Genomic DNA, 20,466 nt, shown 5'->3' with positions numbered 1-20,466 from the left:
TAATATTTTTCAAGGATTAAATGGATCTTAATTTATATGTAAAGCAGTTAGAGTGATGCCTGGCACATATTAAGTGCTATATAAATGCTGGTTACAGTTAACGTGTTATGAAAATAATCAACCTAAAACTAAACATCAATAGATAACCCATATCTCCATTTTCTGACATAACAAGAAACAGACTTAAAAAAGAGAGAAGGAGAGAGAAGAGGAAACCAAGACCACATTAAATAATACACAGGACAGAAGGTGAAAGGCTTAGGTGTACAAAATGGTTCATTTAAAAAAAGCTGATACTCTGAAATTAATAAAATGCTCTGAAAACATGGATAATTTTTCAGAATGATTAAACCCACTAAACATCTGTAAACAAGAATAAATTTATTTAATTTCTTTTAAAGATTTAATGATATACAAAATGTATATAGTAATAATATCTTTAATACAGGTTTTCTTTCTCCCCCCCCCATTAATATTAAACACTATTTAAACAGCTCATCTCTTCTTGCCTTGTCTGTATCTATGAGATACACTACTGAATACAAGTAAGATTTACACTGCTCCTTCCTAAATAAAAATTAAAATTAGTACCTAGGAAACAAAAAGAAAAAAATCAAATAGTAAAACTTTAGTCAGATGAAAGCTTTTCTTGTTGTTGAGTATTCAACAGTATCTGGGGCAGTTAAAGTACATTTTATTGGCATAAAGTTACATTGCAATCTCCCGACATCACATAATGATAATCCAACTCAATTTCTTAAATAAGTACCACAAACAATATTCGTGTTCAGGTGTTCCTACACAATTTTAACTATATGCAAGAATTTATGTTTACATTCTGATCTAATACACTGTCAATAAGATCTTTGGAGAAGTGTGTAGCTTCCAGGCTGTCACTAGTTATGGGAAAAAAGCACTTTAACTGTTTTTTCAAGGTAACTTTTCTTCAACAGCGAGTTAAGTTTCTCCTCTGATATATTTAGGTTATAGCAGTCTACCATGGCTTTCTTCTACTTAACAATGACTTGATAAAACAACGTTAAAAAAAAAAAACACTAATACTTTTGCACAATTTGGGCTCTGTTTAACAAAAAAAAAAATTGGCTCCATCTTTAAATATGGAGCCTACTCCTGATTCATAAAGTCCCTCTTTGAAAATAGTTTTCAGCTCAGGCTTCTTGTATCCCTATGGATCTACTATCACAAGTCATCTCCTTTCCCGTGACCAACAAGCATCTAGCTGGGGATGAGTGACATCATCACTAAACACACTAAAACATACTGAGGAAGACGTCTGCCATTTAACCAAAAGGCTGGGCGATTTCTTCATTTCACTAGCTGAATGGCAGTAAACCAGCTGCCAATAAAATCTGCATGGACACTTAACTTTGGTTAATGGTATTGCACCACATGAGAGAGGGTATCACCCTCATCAGAACAAAGTCAAATGAAATCTTCTGCTAAAAGAGCCCTTTAAAAAGTTATAAATACTAATTTTCCTTTACCTTTAAAATTTAACAGCTGCCAGCTGTATCCTATAGGGAGCTCCTGACTGACTAGTTTAATCAGGTCAAAAGAATATCGACCTTTTAACAGTGCCAGAATCAGCATATTCATTTGTACACGCTTTTCTCTATTACCAATTTCCTCCTGAAGGAAAAATGACAAGGTAACATTTTTGTGAGATGTAGGCAAAAAAACAATGATTCAGTAATATTATAACATCAGACGAATAGAATTAGTTGATTCTGATTCTTTGGTGGAATTTCCAGGCTGAAGAGTCAAATCTGAAGGTTCATCCTGAGGAAATATAATTTTATCAGGTGTATAGTCATTCCTCTTCAGATCTATATTCACACCCCAAACAAAAAAAGAAAAAAAAGTCAGTATTTCTTAGAAATAAAAAAGTTAGGAACATTTTCTAAATCAATTTTCCTCTAAATGTGCTAGATCTATTTTCTAGGAAGTAGTTTTAAATTCAAAAGTCACAAAATATATACATACAAAAATGAAATCATTCATTCATTCATTGAGCAAATTAAGTATTCTGCTCTGACCATGAGTCAATAACTCATGTAAGAATGGAAACATAGGTAGCAAAAGGGGTCAAGCAACAGTTAATGGCCAAGGGTTGTCAAATTATAGTCAGTGAGGCAAATCTCACTTGCTGCCTGTTTTTGTAAACAGTTTTATGGGAATGCAGCTATGCTCATTTGTTTGAAGATGTTCTGTGGCTATTTCTGCACTACCATCATACAGCCATGTAGCTGAGATATAGGCCATATGGGTCACAAAGCCTAAAATATTTACTACCTTGCCTTTTACAGCAAAGTTTGTTGACCTCTGATTTATGGGCCGCAAACTATGGTAAGGGGTACAAGATTACAATGAAAATTTGTTAGAAGGTATTAAGCAACATTAAGGAAAGAACATAATCAAATTTAAGTGACTATTCTGATTGCCATGTGAAGTCTTGTTATGGGCATTTTGCAAGAACACATGAAAGAAATGGTGACAATGAAAATTAAGAGAAATAGATAAATTCTAGGAAGATTTCAGAATCAGAGTAGACAGTGTTCAAAAGGTTGACTATGAAAGGTGAGAGAAAAAAAACAATTAACTTTTAGGTTTGGAGTCTAAGCAACTGAGTAAACATTGGTTTACTCAGGGTAAACCTGAGTTGGAAATGAGGGGTGGGAAATGAAAGTCAAGAGTTTTGGAATGGACATATTACTTATAAAGATACTTTAGGGTAACCCAGTAGAGATGTAGGAAACTGAATATAGAAACAGGAACTCAGGAAAGACAGTAAGTTTTCATTCAGTTAAAGATGGTACTATCAGTACGTAGATTACACTTATAACTATGGGACAGGATGAAAATCACTTTGGGAGCTATAGACAATAGTTGCAGAAGTGGAAAACAATGCAGTAATATCAACTTTAACTTAACTTAAAACTGACCGTAGTCATGCATACATCCTTATACTTTTATCTCCATATAAAAGAGAGCTAACACTCAGAATATTAACTGTTCATTTTGAGTAGCAGCCTATATTCAATGATCCAAATATATATTTGCTACTATATGAGTACGTTTTGAAAAATTTAAGACTGTGCTAGTGTGGCCTTAGGGAGTGCAAATTAATTTCTGGTTGTACTGTACACCAAGAACAATGGAGAGAAACCCAATTATAATTCAAGTCCTGAAAATGTTAACTTATGGTGTAACCATGGACAAATCATCTGACTTCTAATATGTTCTAGAAAATGACAGATTTGGATCTGTCTCTTCCAAGCTATGAAATCTTGACTGTATTAGTAATTTAAAAATTAATTTAAAAAAATAGACATGCTATTTAAAATATTATTAGGTCCAAAACCAAATAAACATTATATCTGGGCTATTAAATTCACCACTGTTATGTTCTAGTTCTGGCTAAAATGGACTAAGCATATTCAACTCAATCTCTCCCACTGACTATAAGTAAGAATCCTTCAGATAAGCATAACGCCACTATCTAAGACTCCTGAAAAGTAAGAGCAGACATATTGAGGAAGGGGATCAAAAGCTGAAGAATGGACTAGATTGATGGGGAGTTTCCTGGTTTTTTTTCCCCTCTCTTACTTTTTAAGCTCAGACTTACAGATAGCTGGCTTGATCTCAGAAATATATAGTAGCATGGACAGAAAAAGCTCTTAAGACTTTCTGGCCAGAGGATCAGATGGAGACTGTTGAGGGGAATCCCGTCTTTTTGTTCCTCTGGCCCTTACCTACAACAAGCCCTAGTCATGAAGAGGCACTCTTGAGGCAGTGGCAGCAGAGTACCTCATCCGTGCCCCACCTGCATCTCCGGCCCTTGCCCCGCTCCAACCAAAAAGAAGCCCTTGAAAATCACAAAACATGGAATCATGTAAAGGAAAAAAAATGGAGAGAGGGACACCATAAATTTGTGTATGAAATCCCAAGTTCACCTCTGAGTGGCACATATATGAAAAGACAGCATAGGATAGGCTTTGAAGACTAAACTATGTGCAGACCACCACTCAGTTCTCAGACGTGACTATGTCTGACACAGTGAGGCAGACCTAAGTAATACTGAAAAGGCTTTGAAAACTAAACTGACATTGGAATCACAGCTATAACAGGTAGACTAGGACTTGTAAATGGAGCTTGACTGAGCTGACAGCCTACTAACACAAATTAACAAATATCAACATTCTCTAGAGGATTTTTAGTAAGAATGAGAATCTCATTCTATTCAAAATATCCAGGACACATTCTAAAATTATTAGAGATACAAAGAACTAGAAACATCTCAAAGATTCTCAAAGAAAAAGACAAGAGATGCCAACTTCAAGATTATTCAGATGGAATGATCAAAGACTTTAAGCCAGCTATTATATCCATACTTCAGGAGGTAGGGCAGACAAACTTGAGATGAATGAAAAAACAAGTTTTAAATACAGAAATAATCATTATAAAGGAACCAAAAGGAAGTTTATAGGACTGAAAAACATAACTGAAACAACAAATCCAGTGTGTGGGCTTAAAAGCAGAATGAAAAAATGAAGAATAAGGAAAAAGTCTGTGAACTTGATAGATCAATAGAAATTATTCAACCTAAACAATAGACAAAAGATAATTTTTAAGGAAATAACCAGAGCCTCAAGTCCCTGGGAAACAATATAAAAATGTCTAATATTATTATTATGGGAGTTTCAAGAAGAGATGAAAAGAGATTGATACAGGACAAATATTTGAAGAACAGCTAAAAAACTCCCCCAGTTTGATAAAATCATAAATTTACAAATTCAAGAAGCTAAGTAAACCTGAACCAGGATAAACTCAGAGAAAGCTACAACTAGACATATCAGAATCAAACTGCAGAAAATCCAAAATTTGAAACAAGCTAGATTATAACAATACATCACATATAGGGGAAGAACAATTCAGATGAGTGTAGAATTTTCATCAGAGATAACAGAGGCCAGAAGACAGCGAACATTTTCTAAATGTTTCTGAATAAGTATAAACCTAAAATTCTAGATCCAGTAAAACCAGCCTTCAAGAATGAAGGCAAAATATACACATTTTTGATAAGAAAAACTAAAAGCAACCACTAAAAAAATAAACATAAAGATAAAATTGAATACTAAAACAGAGGGGGAAAAAGAGGCATTAATCAGAAAACAATAAAACAGAGGATCTATATCTAATCACATCAATAATTATGTTAAATGTAAAGGGTCTGAAACACTAGTTAAAAACAGAAATTGTTAAGTAAAAAAAAGAAACCCACAAAAAATAAATTAAATCCATGGCCCAACTATACACTGTATGCTAGAAGCCCACTTCAAATATAATTAACATAGAGAGGCGCCTGGGTGACTCAGTTAAGCGTCTAACTTTGGCTCAAGTCATGATCTCATGGTTCACGAGTTTGAGCCCCATGTTGGGTTCTGTGCTGACAGCCCAGAACGTGGAGCCTGCTATAGATTCTGTATCTCCCTCTCTCTCTCTGCCTCTTCCCTGCTTGCACGCTCTCTCTCAAAAATAAATAAAAACATTTAAAAATTTAAAAAACATTTATTTATAGCTGTAAATGTTTTGTTAGAAAAGGCATCAATTCAATAATCCAACTTTTTGCCTTAACAAACTAGAGAAAGAACAAATGACCTTTCAAAGCAAGCAGAAAGATAGAAATAATAGAGAATAAATCAATGAAGCTGAAAACAGAAAGTAGAGTAAAACAATGAAAAGAAAAGCTGGTTCTCTGAAGGTATCAAGAGAACAGATATACCTTAGCCAGAATGACCAAGAAACAAAAACCAAATTATCATAATTAAAGAGAGATTTCATCTGGCCATGTGTAGCAACATGGATGGACCTTGAGGGTGTTATGTTTAGCGAAGTAAGTCAGGCAGAGAAGGACAAATATCACATGTTTGCACGTATAGGAGGATTAGGAGGAACTTAACTGAGGACCATGGGGGAGAAGAAGGGGGGAAATGGTGGAGGAAAGGGAGAGAGGCAAACCATGAGAGACTCTTGAATGCTGAGAAACAAACTGAGGACTGATGGATGTGGGGGGGAGGGGGGAGATGGGCATGGAGGAGGGCACTTGTGGGGATGAGCACTGGGTGTTATATGGAAACCAATTTGACAATAAACTATTTGTAAAAAAAATAACAAATAAATAAATAAATAAAAATAGAGATTTCACTAGACTCCAGACTATAAAATAAGATTAGTATATAAATAACCCTATGCCCATAAATTTGACAATTAAGTAAAACAAATCAATTCCTTGAAAGACACAAACTACTAAAACTCAATTTAAAAATGGATGATCCCAACAATCCTACATCAAATAAAATATTAAACTGTTATTTAAGAATCATTTGACAAAACTTCAGACTGAGGTAGTTTTTACTTGACATTTCTATCAAATATTTAAAATGGAGAGAGTAGCAATTCTATACAATATGTTACCCAAAACAGAGGAGGTGTGAACCCTTCTAACTTATTTTTAAGTTCAACATTGCCCTGACAGCAAAAGAAGAGAAAAAGAGTGCAAGGGGAAAAACCACAAATATAGACCGATATTCTTCATGAACACAGATGCAAAGAGCCTTAACAAAATATGAATCAAGTGAGTCCAACAATACATAAAAAAAGATATCATGACAAAGTAGCCTGTCCTGAATGCATGACTGGTTCAACATTTCAAAAATCAATGTAATAAAATGTATTATTAACCTATTAAAGAAAGAAACACAAATGACCATATAAACACATGCAGAAAAAAAATCTGACAAAATTTAACACCAATTCAGGATAAGCATTTTCTTTTTCTTTTTTTTTTTTAATGTTTTATTTATTTCTAGGAGAGAGAGACAGCGTGAGCAGGGGAGGGTCAGAGAGAGAGGGAGTCACAGACTGAAACAGGCTCCAGGCTCTGAGCTGGCAGTCAGCACAGAGCCCGATGCGGGGCTCGAACCCACGAACCGCGAGATCATGACCTAAGCGAAAGTCGGACGCTCAACCGACTAAGCCACCCAGGCGCCCCTGGGATAAGCATTTTCAAGAAACAATAAGTGGAAGAAAATTTTCTCAACATCTAAAAAACTCTTACAAGCTAACATTATGTTAATGGTGGAAGGCCGAAGGCTTTCCCTTTAAGACCATGAACAAAGCAGATTCTACTGTCACTACTGGCTATTGCTTTCATTATTCAACACTGTACTGCAATTCCTTGACAGTGTAAAAGTCAAGAAAAAAAAAAAAGGTATATAGGTTGAAAAGGAAGTAATATAACTGTCTTTACCATCTATATGGAATATTCCATGGACTTTACAAAACAACTTCTAGAATTAAGTTAGTTTAGTCGTAGGATACAAGGTCAACAAAAAACAAAACCAAAATAGAACAAAACAAAAAAACCCCAAACAATAACAACAAAACCCAAACCAAACAAAACTAAGGTCAACAAAGAAAGAAAAAAAAAACAAACACAAAAATTAATGGTTATTTCTGTATACTAACAATCAACAATTAAAAACAGTAGCATTAGGACGCCTAGGTGGCTCAGTTGGTTGGGTGTCCGACTTTGGCTCAGGTCATGATCATGCTGTTTGTTGAGTTTGAGCCCCGCATCAGACTCTGTGCTGACAGCTCAGAGCCTGTAGCCTGCTTCTGATTCTGTATCTCCCTCATAAATAAATATTAAAAACAAAAAACAAAACAGTAGCATTTACATGCTTACCATATGTGCCTGGCACTGTTCTAAGTACTTAACAAATACGAATTCATTTAATTCTAAAAGAAAACAAACAAAAAAACCACCAAAAAACCCCCATACCTCTGTAATATAGGTATTTTCTGGACCCATGCAGCCTGGCTCCTAACTCCAACCTCTTAACTACTGTGTTATCTATCGGTTGTAATGACAGGGACTTTAAAAAACACAGTTCAAGGGTGAGTCTCAGGCAGCTGTAATTTTTTTAAACTTTTTTTTTTTTAATGTTTATTTTTGAGAGAGAGAGAGACAGAGCGTGAGTGGTGCAGGGGCAGAGGAAGAGGGAGACACAGAATCAGAAGCAGGATCTAGGCTCCAAGCTGTCAGCACAGAGCCTGAAGTGGGGCTTAAACTCACAGAGATCACGGCCTGAGCTGAAGTCGGACGCTTAACTGAACTGAGTCACCCAGGCGCCCCTCAGGAAGTCGTAATTTTTAAAAAGGTTCACAGGTAGGCTGATACACACCAAGAGTGAGAACCACTGGTCTGTGCTATAACTTATATTCAATAATAACTTGTAATTTTTCAAATATAAAATGAAATTACAATCCTGAGAGACTATATCTGTAGTTCTTGTTCCTGCTTCATGGAATACTCCTTCTCCAACTCTTTGACAGGCTAACTTTAAAGTCTAATTTAACCTTCAGTTTTAGGCAATCTGTCAGTTCCTCAGGTAGCACTCCCTGACATCTTAGCTCTTCTATTTGGCATTAATGACAGCCCTACCTGTTAATCCTGTCAGTATCTAAGATTTGACTAAATTCCACTGAGGTCAGAGATGTTTGTCTAGTTCACTACTGTACTGTCAACATCTAGCATATTTCTTGGCATCAAGCAGACACATAATAAATATATTAATGACATACTTTGTACTTTTAAAAGCATTTAAAACATAGATCCATTTATTAAACAATGCGCATTTATGCCCTCAGCTTTATGAAGATGTAGTAATCAAATGTGCTAACAATTTATACATTATACCGATTAAGAAAATGTTTACCTGGAAGTTTAAGCTTTCTACAACAAGAATTACAGTGATGCTTTGCTCTAAAGTTTTTTATTGCATCTTCACCTAGATTTGCTGGGCCAAAAACCATATCACAGGATCTGTGGAATTGGTAGTTTAAAAAAAAAAAGGGAAAAAAAGGCAGTTTATGCAAAGAGAAATGTAAAATTTGAAATGATAAAAGTATCTTCATGAAATTATTAAAAACTTATTACCTCTTTTCTTCTGCTTTTATCACAGATGGATCAGTCAAATTTTCACCCACACCTTTACATGTATATATAAAAAAAGATAATTTATATAATATAATTGATATAAACATTGACATTTGCATAATAAAGTTATGAGACCCTTTATAGCATCAATTATTACACATGTTAAGTTATTCAAGAGTATAGTTTTTCTCTCTTGATACTTCATAAGTTATGACCTTAACAATGCACATAGGAAAAACATAGCTCCCACACCAGGAATTAAGAGCTAATTGTCAGAGCTGGTAGACAAGCAGGTGGGCTCCTGATGTCAATTCCTTCTGATGCAACAGGGACAAAGCTGCAAACAAACAGCTTATGTAAACGGTCTACATGACCTCCCTTTTTTCACCTTAGTTAGCAAAGAACATTCTGGTACATGAGGGTATAATTTATAGGCCATTTTTAAAGTGTTTTTGATTTTTAAAAATCATACACTAACACATTTATTTATATTCTTGCAAAAGATTCAGATTACATAAAAAGATTGTGACATCTTCCTTTACCTCCATCCCTCCCCAGAGGTGTTAAAAGTGTGGTTAAATATTTTCAGTCTCTCTTATCTATTTATACATATAAAGGAATACCTATTGACCTACTACTCGTCAGATTGGCAAAGATTAAGAATATTCAGTACTAGAGAGTCTGTAGAGAAATGGGCACTAATATATAGTGCTAACTATGGGAAAAGTATCCCAGTAGCTGTTAAAATTGCATTCATCTCTTCTTACTAAGCCAATTGAGAAATCCACTTTATGGAAATGAAAGTAGCAGCACATGAGTATATGTGCTGCAACACTATTTATATTAGCAAAAAAGAAAAAAAATGGGGGATAAATCATGCTACTCTTTCATACTATAGGTTGTCATGCATGCACCTATTAAAAGCAGTAACCCAGATTTACCAGTAATGACCCAAAAGATGTCTATGATATATTGTTAGGTAGACAAAAGCAAATCTCTCACACACACACACACACACACACACACACACACACACACTCGGTATCATCCCAGCTGGAGGAAAATCACAAACAAAATGATTAAAAATAAGAAAAAAAAAAACCCTCTATCTGTGTACAGTATTTGTCTTCATCAAAGTTAGAGAAACAATAAAATGGGGGAAACTTTATTTTTTATGTATTTCCATACTATTTGTTTGTGGTAATTGTGTAAAATATTTTTTTAATGAGAAAGAATCCCAAGCAGGCTCTACACTATCAGTGCAGAGCCCATGGGGCTCAAACTCATGAACCGTGAAATCATGACCAGAGGTGAAATCAAGAGTTGGATGCTCAACCGACCTAGTCATCCAGGTGCCTCTTATGTAAAATATTTCTATTAAAAATGGCTCCAGAAACCTATTAATGTAATAATGTGATGTAAAGAATATCACTACTTTGTTTACTGAAAATAACTCCCATCTTTTATTTTCATTTATTTTAATAATTTTTATTTATTTTTTAATTTTATTTAATGTTTTTTTATTTATTCCTGAAAGAGACAGCATGAGTAGGGGAGGGTCAGAGAGAGAGAGAGGGAGATACAGAATCTGAAGCAGGATCCAGGCTCTGAGCTAGCTGTCAGCACAGAGCTCGATGTGGGGCTCGAACCCACGAACCATGAGATCATGACCTGAGCCGAAGTTGGACGCTTAACTGATGGAGCCATCCAGGCTCCCCTTTAATAATTTTTTAAAAGTTTATTTTTGAGAGAGAGTCACAGTGCTAGCAGGGGAGGAGCAAAGAGGGAGGGAGACACAGAATGTGAGGCAGCCTCCAGGATCGGAGCTGTCAGCACAGAGCCCAACGTGGGGCTCGAACTCATAGACGGCAAGATCATGACCTGAGCCAAAGTTGGAGGCTTAACCGACTGAACCACCTAGGCACCCTTATTTTCATTTATTTTTTTAAAATAAGCTCTACGTTCAACATGGGGCTTGAACTCATGACCATGAGATCAAGAGTTGCATGCCCTATTGACTGAGCCAGCCAGATATCCTAATTACCATCTTTTAAATTAAGAATTCAGACAAAATCTGTTTGGCTTTACCTCATATGCATGTTTGAAGATAATTAAATGATACTATTTAAGAATATACTTTAAGATCCTTTTTACTTAATTGGATTGTCCTCATAATATATATATCAGTTTTTACTTTATATACTATTAAATCATTTATGTAAAACGAACTACTGAAAAAAAGGTAGCTATTTTTACACAGATTTTTTCTTGAGTTTGAATCCATGTCTTTTGCTTTTCAGCAAAATCCTTTACATCTGTGACTATGTATGTAACAAAAAAAGTCATCAAAGGATAAACATTCTAAATAACCATTCTTAATGTGATTTTGAAATGCAGTCTATGTTGATATTTGAAATTAAGGCTGCTCTTTCAGGAAAAAAATCATGGAAGCTATGATGAGAAAGTACAATTCAGGCAGAGCTGGCAACTTGCTTGGTTTTATTTTCTTCTGATCCTGCAGACAGACAATACTCTACGCAAATGTGCCTTCTCCAAGCCACAATTTCCATTTTTTTCTTTTCCATGTATGACAGATTCTGTCTACAAAAATGGTTATGATCAGTTTTTCCTTCCTTGTAAAGATGCTACTCCACCCACCAAGTGTTAGAATCCATTCCCCACTTCTTGAACTGGGCTGTCCTTATTACCCGCTTTGATCAGCAAAATGTGGAGTAAGAGATCTGGTCCAGTTCTGGACATAATCCTCAGAGTTTCTGCTTTCTCAGAAACTAGCTGCTATGTATAAGTCTAACTACCTGAAACTACCATGCTATGACAAGGGCCACAGCTAAATAGCCATGTGGAGAGATCATTTGGTGAACTGAGGGATTCAGATGTCAGTGAAGAGAAACCTCTGTCATTTGACTCTAGTCAAGCTGTACACACTTGTTCTCCAGCCATCTGAGCCTTCTGAGGGGACAGCAGAGATAAGCCATCCCCACTATGTCCCGTCCAAATTCCTGAACCAAAGAACTGGAAGCAAATAAAATGGGAATTTTAATCCATTAACTATTTAGGTGTTTAGTTCAAACACCAGGAACAAAAGGAACACATACTACTGTTTTAAATAAAACAGTCTTTATAGTTTTAAAAGACTTAGGCTACATACACATCTAAGAGTAGAATAGTGGAATGCATGTGTTTCTGCTCATCAAAACATATGTATTAGGTAAGTAACAATCAAGGTAGCAAGATCTCACTATTCGGGGCCCTAATGGCTATATGCTGTGGCTGCTATTGACTTGTTTTTTTAATAGCTTCTACTGACCTGAGGTTTTACCTATCTATAAGTTAGAAGATTACCATATATCATTCATAACACATGAATAGGTGAGAGTCTACTGTACAATTTCACTTTAGCAACACTTTAATAAATTTACCTTGTAAATCAAGTACCAACAGCTCCCCTCTTGTGTATTCATATGTCCAGTGGCTAAAGGCCAGCATGATTTCTTCCAGTGTATTAGTTGGTATAATCTCATCACCATTATTATTGTTGTATTTTCTAAATTCTCCAGTCATACATTCTTCCACAGCAAACCACTGTCCTGCTGAATGGCAATACAGCAGGAAAACTTCAAGGAACCTTATGAAAAACAGTTATAGATGTTACTAGTAGTTTCGTTAACAAAATTCTAATTAAGCTTTAAAATAAGGAAATAATTAAATATTCAGCATTAATAATGAAAGTCAAAAGATAATGCTATCTATATAAAACCGAAAGATCTCAGAAAAATGTCAAGATTTACCTTGGAGAATATGGTATGGATTTGGGTTTCATTTGGTTGAAGGCAAACGTGAGCTTTTGTGCCGCTCTTTGTTGTTGAATTTCCTACAGAACAACAACAACAACAACAAAAAATACACAAAAAAAACCCTTGTTGAACACTGAAACTAAGAGTTTTTTGGTTTAACATACTTCAGAAGTGAAAACATGAAGCTCAAATTAAGGTTCTAATGTTACACATTCACTACCACTTACTCTGAGACAGAGATGCAGAACCGTATCTTCCTTATAAATACTTGACCATGTGTTGACCACCTCAGGAAGAAAAGATTTGATAATATAAAGATGACCTGATTTGAGGATATCATGTTCTGACCAGGTGCACTGTACTTTGACAGCTCTCCGTAAACCTCCTCCCATCTCCTCTTTACTTAAAAATTCTATTTTGGCACAGAGACCAAGCTGTGACCAAGAAGACATGCTGTTATTCAGTATACTGGGTGAACTCTCTTCCAAGCGATATACTGTGACAGGCTCACCTGCAAGATGAAGGGACACAATTTAAGGTCAAATTATGATTCTTTAAAATCACAAAGTAGAATGAATAAAAATTGGCAGGTGTCTTGTTAAGTAAGACACAGAAAATGAACTGGACAAAGTTATAATTTTATAAAGGAAGTTTAAGGGCAACAGATGCTCACAAATCAAGAATCTACTAATATTTCTAAATTCATGTATATTAGTAATGATAAGTGTTTTTGAAATTATGACCATTTTCAAGAAAAACTTTAAGAAAACTGTTCTACAATTTTGTGATGTCAATTTATCTATGGTTTCTACAGTAAACAATGGCTTAAGACCCTTTCTTATTTAGAAAACATTCTTACTTCTGGATATGCTAGAAATACACACATCACTCCTTCTATTTACACTATACCTGACTCTTGCTAATTAAAATTTATATGAAATTGACACTTAACGTGACCCTTCTTTCTGTTTACCACCCATGTTCTACATAACAGCCAAAAATCACATTATTAACAAAAGGTTTATTTTCTCCTTCATGTCTTGACTTTTTGGATTTACCTCTTGGAGGCACAGGTGTGAATGGAATGCTCTGGGATAATCTCATCAAATTATTTCTTTCCACAGCTGCACAAAATGAGAGAAAAATAATGAAATCCTTTCTAAAAGCCCAAAATATTGTTAGATTTTGTTTTTAATAGTACTGACCTGAGTAATAGTAATTTGTATCCATAACTGGTTTAAATGGAGAGGCAAGACCTAAAATGGCAAATAAACAAATGAAACCCTTTTACAAGTACTAATGTGGCATAAAAATTTTTGCTCATTCTTGTATAATCATCTTAAGTTCCCTTCATACAAGCTCTCTTCACTGAACAGAAAAAACAAGTACTAAAATATACTCATCATGTGCTTGTTCTATTATCCTTTTTCACTGTGCCAGATTAGTTCTAACTGTGCTCTCAGCTACCTGGAAGGGAAAAAGCACGTGACATTTCACACTTTCCTGTCATAAGCTGCGTTTTTCCCATACCCTCAAACCCCACTCAAAAAGGAATAGATCTTTTAGTCTTCAACGTTTAGGAGCTGGAGCCTGTAATTAAGTAACCATTTTAGTGGGCAGACCATAAGAAGATGAGCTTCTGGAATGTGAAACATACCTAAAAGCCCTCCTCCATATTTAAATGTATTTGAGGACTNGCTCCAGGTTCTGAGCTGGCAGTCAGCACAGAGCCCAACGTGGGGCTCGAACCCACAAACCGCGAGATCATAACCTAAGCGAAAGTCGGACGCTCAACCGACTAAGCCACCCAGGTGCCCCGAGGACTGTACTTTTTAACTGTAATGAGAAGAATGGAGAATCAATTGAATCTGCCATGTGTAAAGTTTACAGAATATAAATGAAAAAGAACTTACTGTCTTGAGAAGGAAATCAGTCAATAGTTTTAATACTATGTAGGAAGTATAAAATATACACATTATATATATATATTATAGGACTGTATATATACATGTATATATGATGTATATAACACATCATAGGGCTATAGAGGAGGGGTACTAAATGCCTTCTGCTTGCAGAAAGGTTGAAGGATGTCTCAGAGAAAGAGAAGCGGGCGGGGGGGAAAGTAGCCTGGAAGACAGTGGTGTGGTGAGGGCAACATTTGCAAAGACATGGAACTGTAAAGCACATGCTACACCTGAGAAACTCCAAGTTGTTTAGTATGAATAGAAGCAGCAGTTTTCAAAACTAATTTTATACACATAAATATATATCATGTACAACAGATATAAATAAATTTATAATAAACATAAATCAGAATCACCTGTGGGGCTTTTTCACTGGACACCTACCCAGATTTCAATCTGAAATATTCTAATTCTGTAGATGTGTGTCAGCATAAGGTGATTCTCCATAAGTACTTGGATATGTAACCAGGACTGTAAAGTAATGAGCAAGAGTACAGGCATGCCTGTAGGAGGTAAAGCTACAGAATCAGGGAATATCAAGTAGTTAGGAGCCAAATATGCCATGCTAAGAAAGGACATCATTTAACCAATAACAGTGACGAAAATGTAAAGCAGAGGAGAGTCAGTTTGGTGGCAGAATAAAAGACAGACTAGAAGGGAGCTTAAGTGGCACAACTCTAAAAACCTATGGCACAGTAACAACTAAATGTGAACATATATATACCCTACCACCTACAAATTGCACTCCTAGGTATATGCTCAATAAAAAACAAATACATGTTTAACCTAACAATATGAACAAGACTGCTCACAACAGCACTATTCATAGTAATCATACAATGGAAGCTACTGAAATGCCCATCAAATAACAGAATGGATAAATTCAATAAATTCATACAAGGAAATACTACATAGTAATGAGAATGTGCAAACTACCACTATAATAAAAAATATTGATGAATCTCATAAACATATGTTAGAAGGAAAAAGCCAGACCAAAAGTACATACTTTATGATTCCGTTTTTATATTACATAGACAAAACACAGAGACAAAACTATACATGTATTATTCAGGGACAGAGGTTATAACAAGAGGACACGAGGAGCTGGGATACTGGCAACATTCTGTTTTGTGTCCTGGGTGTTTATTACAGGGGCATACTTGCTTAGGGAGAATTCACTGAGAGACTTCTCTCTACTTTTTTGTATGCATGTTATATATACTTCAATAAAAGGTTTAAAGAATGATGAAGTGTGAACTGAAAGCAGCAGAACAATGTATAGTGGAAGATGGAGTCTAAAAATGAGGACTCTGTGAGTACAAGGTCAAGGGGGTCAAGGATAATTCCTTCTCAGATTTTCCCTAGCTGACTGAAAGAGTATCATTCACTACAACAGGGTATACAAGGGAAAGAGCAGGCTAGGTCACAGGGATGAAGGGGGCTAGTGTGACATTAAAGATTTATCATTCACATGGTGAGTTCTTGTATTTATGAAACTACTACACTGAAAAGAAACAAGCTGAGGAAAGAATTTTTTACCACCATGGCTCTTTCAAACACAAAGTCTCAAGTTTCTTAGTTTGAATAATGTGGTATTTACTGTAATATAACAGATCATGTATAATCCTCATTTTTTTGCATTAAATCTACCAAACGGACTCACCATTTAACGTTCCTTCTTCAGATGGCCTAAAAAAACACACCAAAAAATATAAGTTGTGACACAATTTTTGTTTTGGCTAACACATAATTTATTTTGTAAAGTTATTATGATTATTTAATAACATTAAAGTAATTCTGAGATCTAGATTCACTTTTGTTTGAATACATGCTATTGCCTGTAGCGCCAATGGCAAATTCATACATGGGTATAAATATATCAATTTATATATACTTTATCAACAACTTGTACCTCCTGTCAAACTGAAGGTTCAGTAGTAACCAACTTTTCTATTCATGGAGATAAATTTAAACTATACTATACCATACTATACTGTAAGAATAGTTTGAAATGACTTTGCAGAATGCTAAAAATACTTCAACAAAATTGATGGGCGAAGAACTGAGAGAATAGCAAATGTCATTTGGTAAAACTCAATTTAAAATGTTGAAAAAAAAATTTTTTCCCCCAATGTTGAACGTATTTATTTATAAGAATACACATCGGTACCAAAGAGAAGTTCTATTAATCCTATGGATTCCAGCACAAATTAAAGAGACAGATATAATAGAGAGGAGAATGCAATGAGAATCAGGTAAAATGGGTTAGAGGCTTAGCTCTCCCATCATACAGCTATGGCCTTGCTCAAGACTAAAAAAAGACTCGATTCAGAAAGGACCTTCGAAGTAGAGAACCTCGGCAGTCTCTTTCCAGCTCTTACCTTCTATCTGATCTGATGGTTCCTACTGATTTTCATCTTAACATAAACATTTTATTATAGGAAGTATTTTGACCCTAGCATTATCCCTTTGCTGTTGATAAACTACTCTTTTCTCAGCAGCCAAATAGTGCTGACCAACTCTACCTTTCTGGGAACTTCTATGGGTCACCATTCTGTAAGACAATGTTCTCTTGTTAGCTGAGTTAACATCAACTTCAAGTACCTATTCTGCATTAACATCCTATGGTTTTGGTTATAAAAGATAGTATACTCTGAAGAGACGTGATTACAGTTTGATCTTCCAAGTGCCATACAAGGCCCAGAATACCCAAAGAACTTGAACACTGCATACCCATGTGGCACATGGTTTATTTTCTTCTCTTTATATTCACATACATTTCTGATGCACAGAAAGAAATTGGGAAAACACAGCGGTTCCTAATCAAATAGTCCATATGAGAAAGTAACTCTCTTTTGCTTGTGCTGACAAGCTCACAGTTCAGAGCATGGAGCCTGCTTCAGATTCTGTCTCTCTCTCTTTTCTGCCCCTCCCTCACTCACATTCTGTTTCCTTCAAAAATAAACAAACACACAAAAAAAACCAAGATGACTTTTTCTTTTGTAAACATCCTTTGGAATCCTAAAATACTAATTCTCAGTCTAGCAATACATAAATTACCTTTGATTCTTCTTTATGTTCAATCTGTACTAAAAATTTTTACTTTCTGGGGATGATTACCTGTCAGACTGCCTTTTGTTTCCACTTTCAGTTCTAGATTACCACATCAGCTTTGTAGTGGATCTCCCTGTGTCCAGGCTTTCTAATGTATTTTCTGTATTACTACTCTAATTATCAACGTGTTTTCCAAAAGCAGGTGTGAAGCTTGTTAATTACAAAGATGGGCAAAGAAAGTTAGCCAAGTGCAAAACTAAAGTGTCAAATAAATTTTTTGAATAAATTTATTCCACAAGTTGGAAACAGGACTAAATAAAATTATAATTGTATCATTATAAGGAAGATTTTAGTAGAGTAGTAATTATAGCATCACCATAATGACAGTATAACTATATAAAGTTGTAATTTTAAATGTATATATTAACTCATAATAAATGAGTTCCCCCAATCTCTTCTATGTAAAGACAAGAGACATTAAAATCATCATCACTGATAAAAGAGTGTTTTAAAGATGGCACATAGAACAGAAAAAAAAACATTCAATAACTATGATACTTTTCAGGTTAACAATGAGAAAAGGCTTACTTACATTTCTCTGTTTGATGGTCTATCTTGTAACCAATCCTTTAGTCAAAAACAAACACAAACAAAAATTAAAAGAAAAAATCTCTCTAGATGAAGCATAACTGTTTAACTCTGTTTTGTTTTCTATAGTCAGAAAAATTAATGTGAAGTCCTTGTTTCATACAACTAAACTAAAAAAATAATAAAGGATATAATACAATAAGATCATTCCACAAGGTAGAATAAAGAATTTCATGAGTGCTATTTCCTATAACATAGTTACAGTCTGGCTATATTTCTGATGACAATTTTATATTCTTAAATTATATATTTGTTTCTATAACTCTAAATAATTATGTGTTCATTGTCAAAAGAAAAACGTAACAAAGTAGAAAAAGTAAAGTTAAAATCATGCACACTGTAAACAAATCACTAAAAACATCTAGGCATATCTCATTGAAGTCTTTTTCTGTGTATGTGCATTTGTTTTTATTCTGTATTTTTTTCCATCTAATTATAACTCTATAATTACATTCTGATTCAGTTTAGTAATTCTCTGTTCAGCTGTGCCTAATCTATATTATTATAACCACCACCAGTTATTTTTTATTCTAGATTTTTATCTAAATTTCCAGGACTTTTTGAGTAGTATCTTTTCTTTTTGTCTTATTTGTAATACCTTCTCTTTTATGGTTTTAATCACTTTAATCATATTATTTTATAATTTATAACCAATAATTCTATCTCTAGTTAATAGAGGTTTGTGTAACTTGAATCCCACAAGTTCTGTAATTTGGCATTGTCAGATCATCTTCAATGGAACTTACTTTTGTGGCAAAATTGTGCAGCTTAGTTTCAGGGTGGGTCTTTCTAAAAAGGATGAGCTGTTACTGTGAAACTCTGTTCACTATTCCTCTTTCCTCATTGAAATAGTGTTTTTAATAACATGACTTTCCATAATATAATTTATCTCCTTATACCAGAATGTAAGTTAAAATGTTCTTGATGATCCAGGATAATTATGAATACTGATTTCTATACTTGACTATAAAGGAGCAATTTTTCTACTCCCAGCTATTTGTCTTGATGCCGGAGTATGCTTTTAAAGAGTGTTTATAAATCAAATATTACCTCAACTGGCTGGGAATGACTTCATACAACTAGTTTCAATACAGAGATTTCTGCCTTTCTTTTGAATAAATTTTTTCTTTAAAATTTCCTATTATGCAGATAGTAATCTCTCTGACATTGGCCATAGCAACGCTTTTTTGCTAGGAGTGTGGCAAGGGAAAATAAAAGCAAAAATAAACTATTGGGACTTTATCAAAATGTTTCTGCACAGTGAAGGAAACAATCAACAAAACTAAAAGGCAACCTACAGAAGAACATATTTGCAAAAAACATATCTGGTAAAGGGGTAGCATCCAAAATATATAAAGAACTTATACAATTCACTACCCAAACAACAAATAATCCAATTAAAAAATGGGCAGAAGACATGAACTGATTGCAGACATCCAGATGGCAAACAGACACATGAAAAGAGGCTCAACATCACTCACCATCAGGGAAATACATATCAAACCTACAATGAGATAGCACCTCACATCTATAAGAATGGTCAAAATCAAAAACATAAGAAATAACAAGTGTTGGTGAAGATGTGGAGAAAAAAGAATCCTCCTGCACTACTCGTGGGAATGCAAAATGGTACAGCCACTGTGGAAAACAGTCTGGAGGTTCTTCAAAAAGTTAAAAACAACTACCTATGATGCAGTAATTGCACTATTAGGTATCTACCCCCAAATACAAAAACATTAATTCAAAGGAATGCATGCACTTCTGTGTTTACTGCAGCATTATATGTAATAGTCGAACACTGGAAGGATAGTGTCCAGTGATAGATGAAGACAGTGTGTATGTACGTACGTGTACACACACACACACACACACACACACACGAATATTATTTAGCCATAAAAAAGAATAAAACCTTGCAATCTGTAACATCATGGATGGAACGAAAATGTATGCTAAG

General features: G+C 34.8%; 1 protein-coding gene across 3 annotated transcripts in view; it reads right to left on the bottom strand.

The window, feature by feature from the left end:
- Nucleotides 1-362: 362 nt before the first annotated feature.
- TRPM7 (transient receptor potential cation channel subfamily M member 7) overlaps nucleotides 363-20,466 on the bottom strand; it is a 125,834-nt gene continuing 105,730 nt past the window's right edge. Inside the window, exons 30-39 of one of the 3 annotated variants that reach the window (XM_077764410.1) lie at nucleotides 18,454-18,488; nucleotides 16,471-16,496; nucleotides 14,043-14,093; nucleotides 13,896-13,961; nucleotides 13,065-13,348; nucleotides 12,832-12,914; nucleotides 12,463-12,668; nucleotides 9,023-9,074; nucleotides 8,802-8,908; nucleotides 363-1,847 (exon numbers count right to left, since the gene is read on the bottom strand). In XM_077764410.1, the coding sequence (XP_077620536.1) occupies nucleotides 1,717-1,847; nucleotides 8,802-8,908; nucleotides 9,023-9,074; nucleotides 12,463-12,668; nucleotides 12,832-12,914; nucleotides 13,065-13,348; nucleotides 13,896-13,961; nucleotides 14,043-14,093; nucleotides 16,471-16,496; nucleotides 18,454-18,488 (1,041 nt within the window). In that variant the 3' untranslated portion in view covers nucleotides 363-1,716. Of the gene's footprint in view, nucleotides 1,848-8,801; nucleotides 8,909-9,022; nucleotides 9,075-12,462; nucleotides 12,669-12,831; nucleotides 12,915-13,064; nucleotides 13,349-13,895; nucleotides 13,962-14,042; nucleotides 14,094-16,470; nucleotides 16,497-18,453; nucleotides 18,489-20,466 lie in introns of those variants that run through there. The other 2 variants (XM_077764411.1, XM_077764413.1) reach the window with 2 other exon arrangements.

This window comes from Crocuta crocuta, unplaced genomic scaffold (assembly GCF_008692635.1).
Source record: "Crocuta crocuta isolate KB4526 unplaced genomic scaffold, BGI_CrCroc_1.0 scaffold102, whole genome shotgun sequence".
NCBI lineage: Eukaryota > Metazoa > Chordata > Mammalia > Carnivora > Hyaenidae > Crocuta > Crocuta crocuta.
This window is presented reverse-complemented; position numbering and strand designations above follow the sequence as displayed.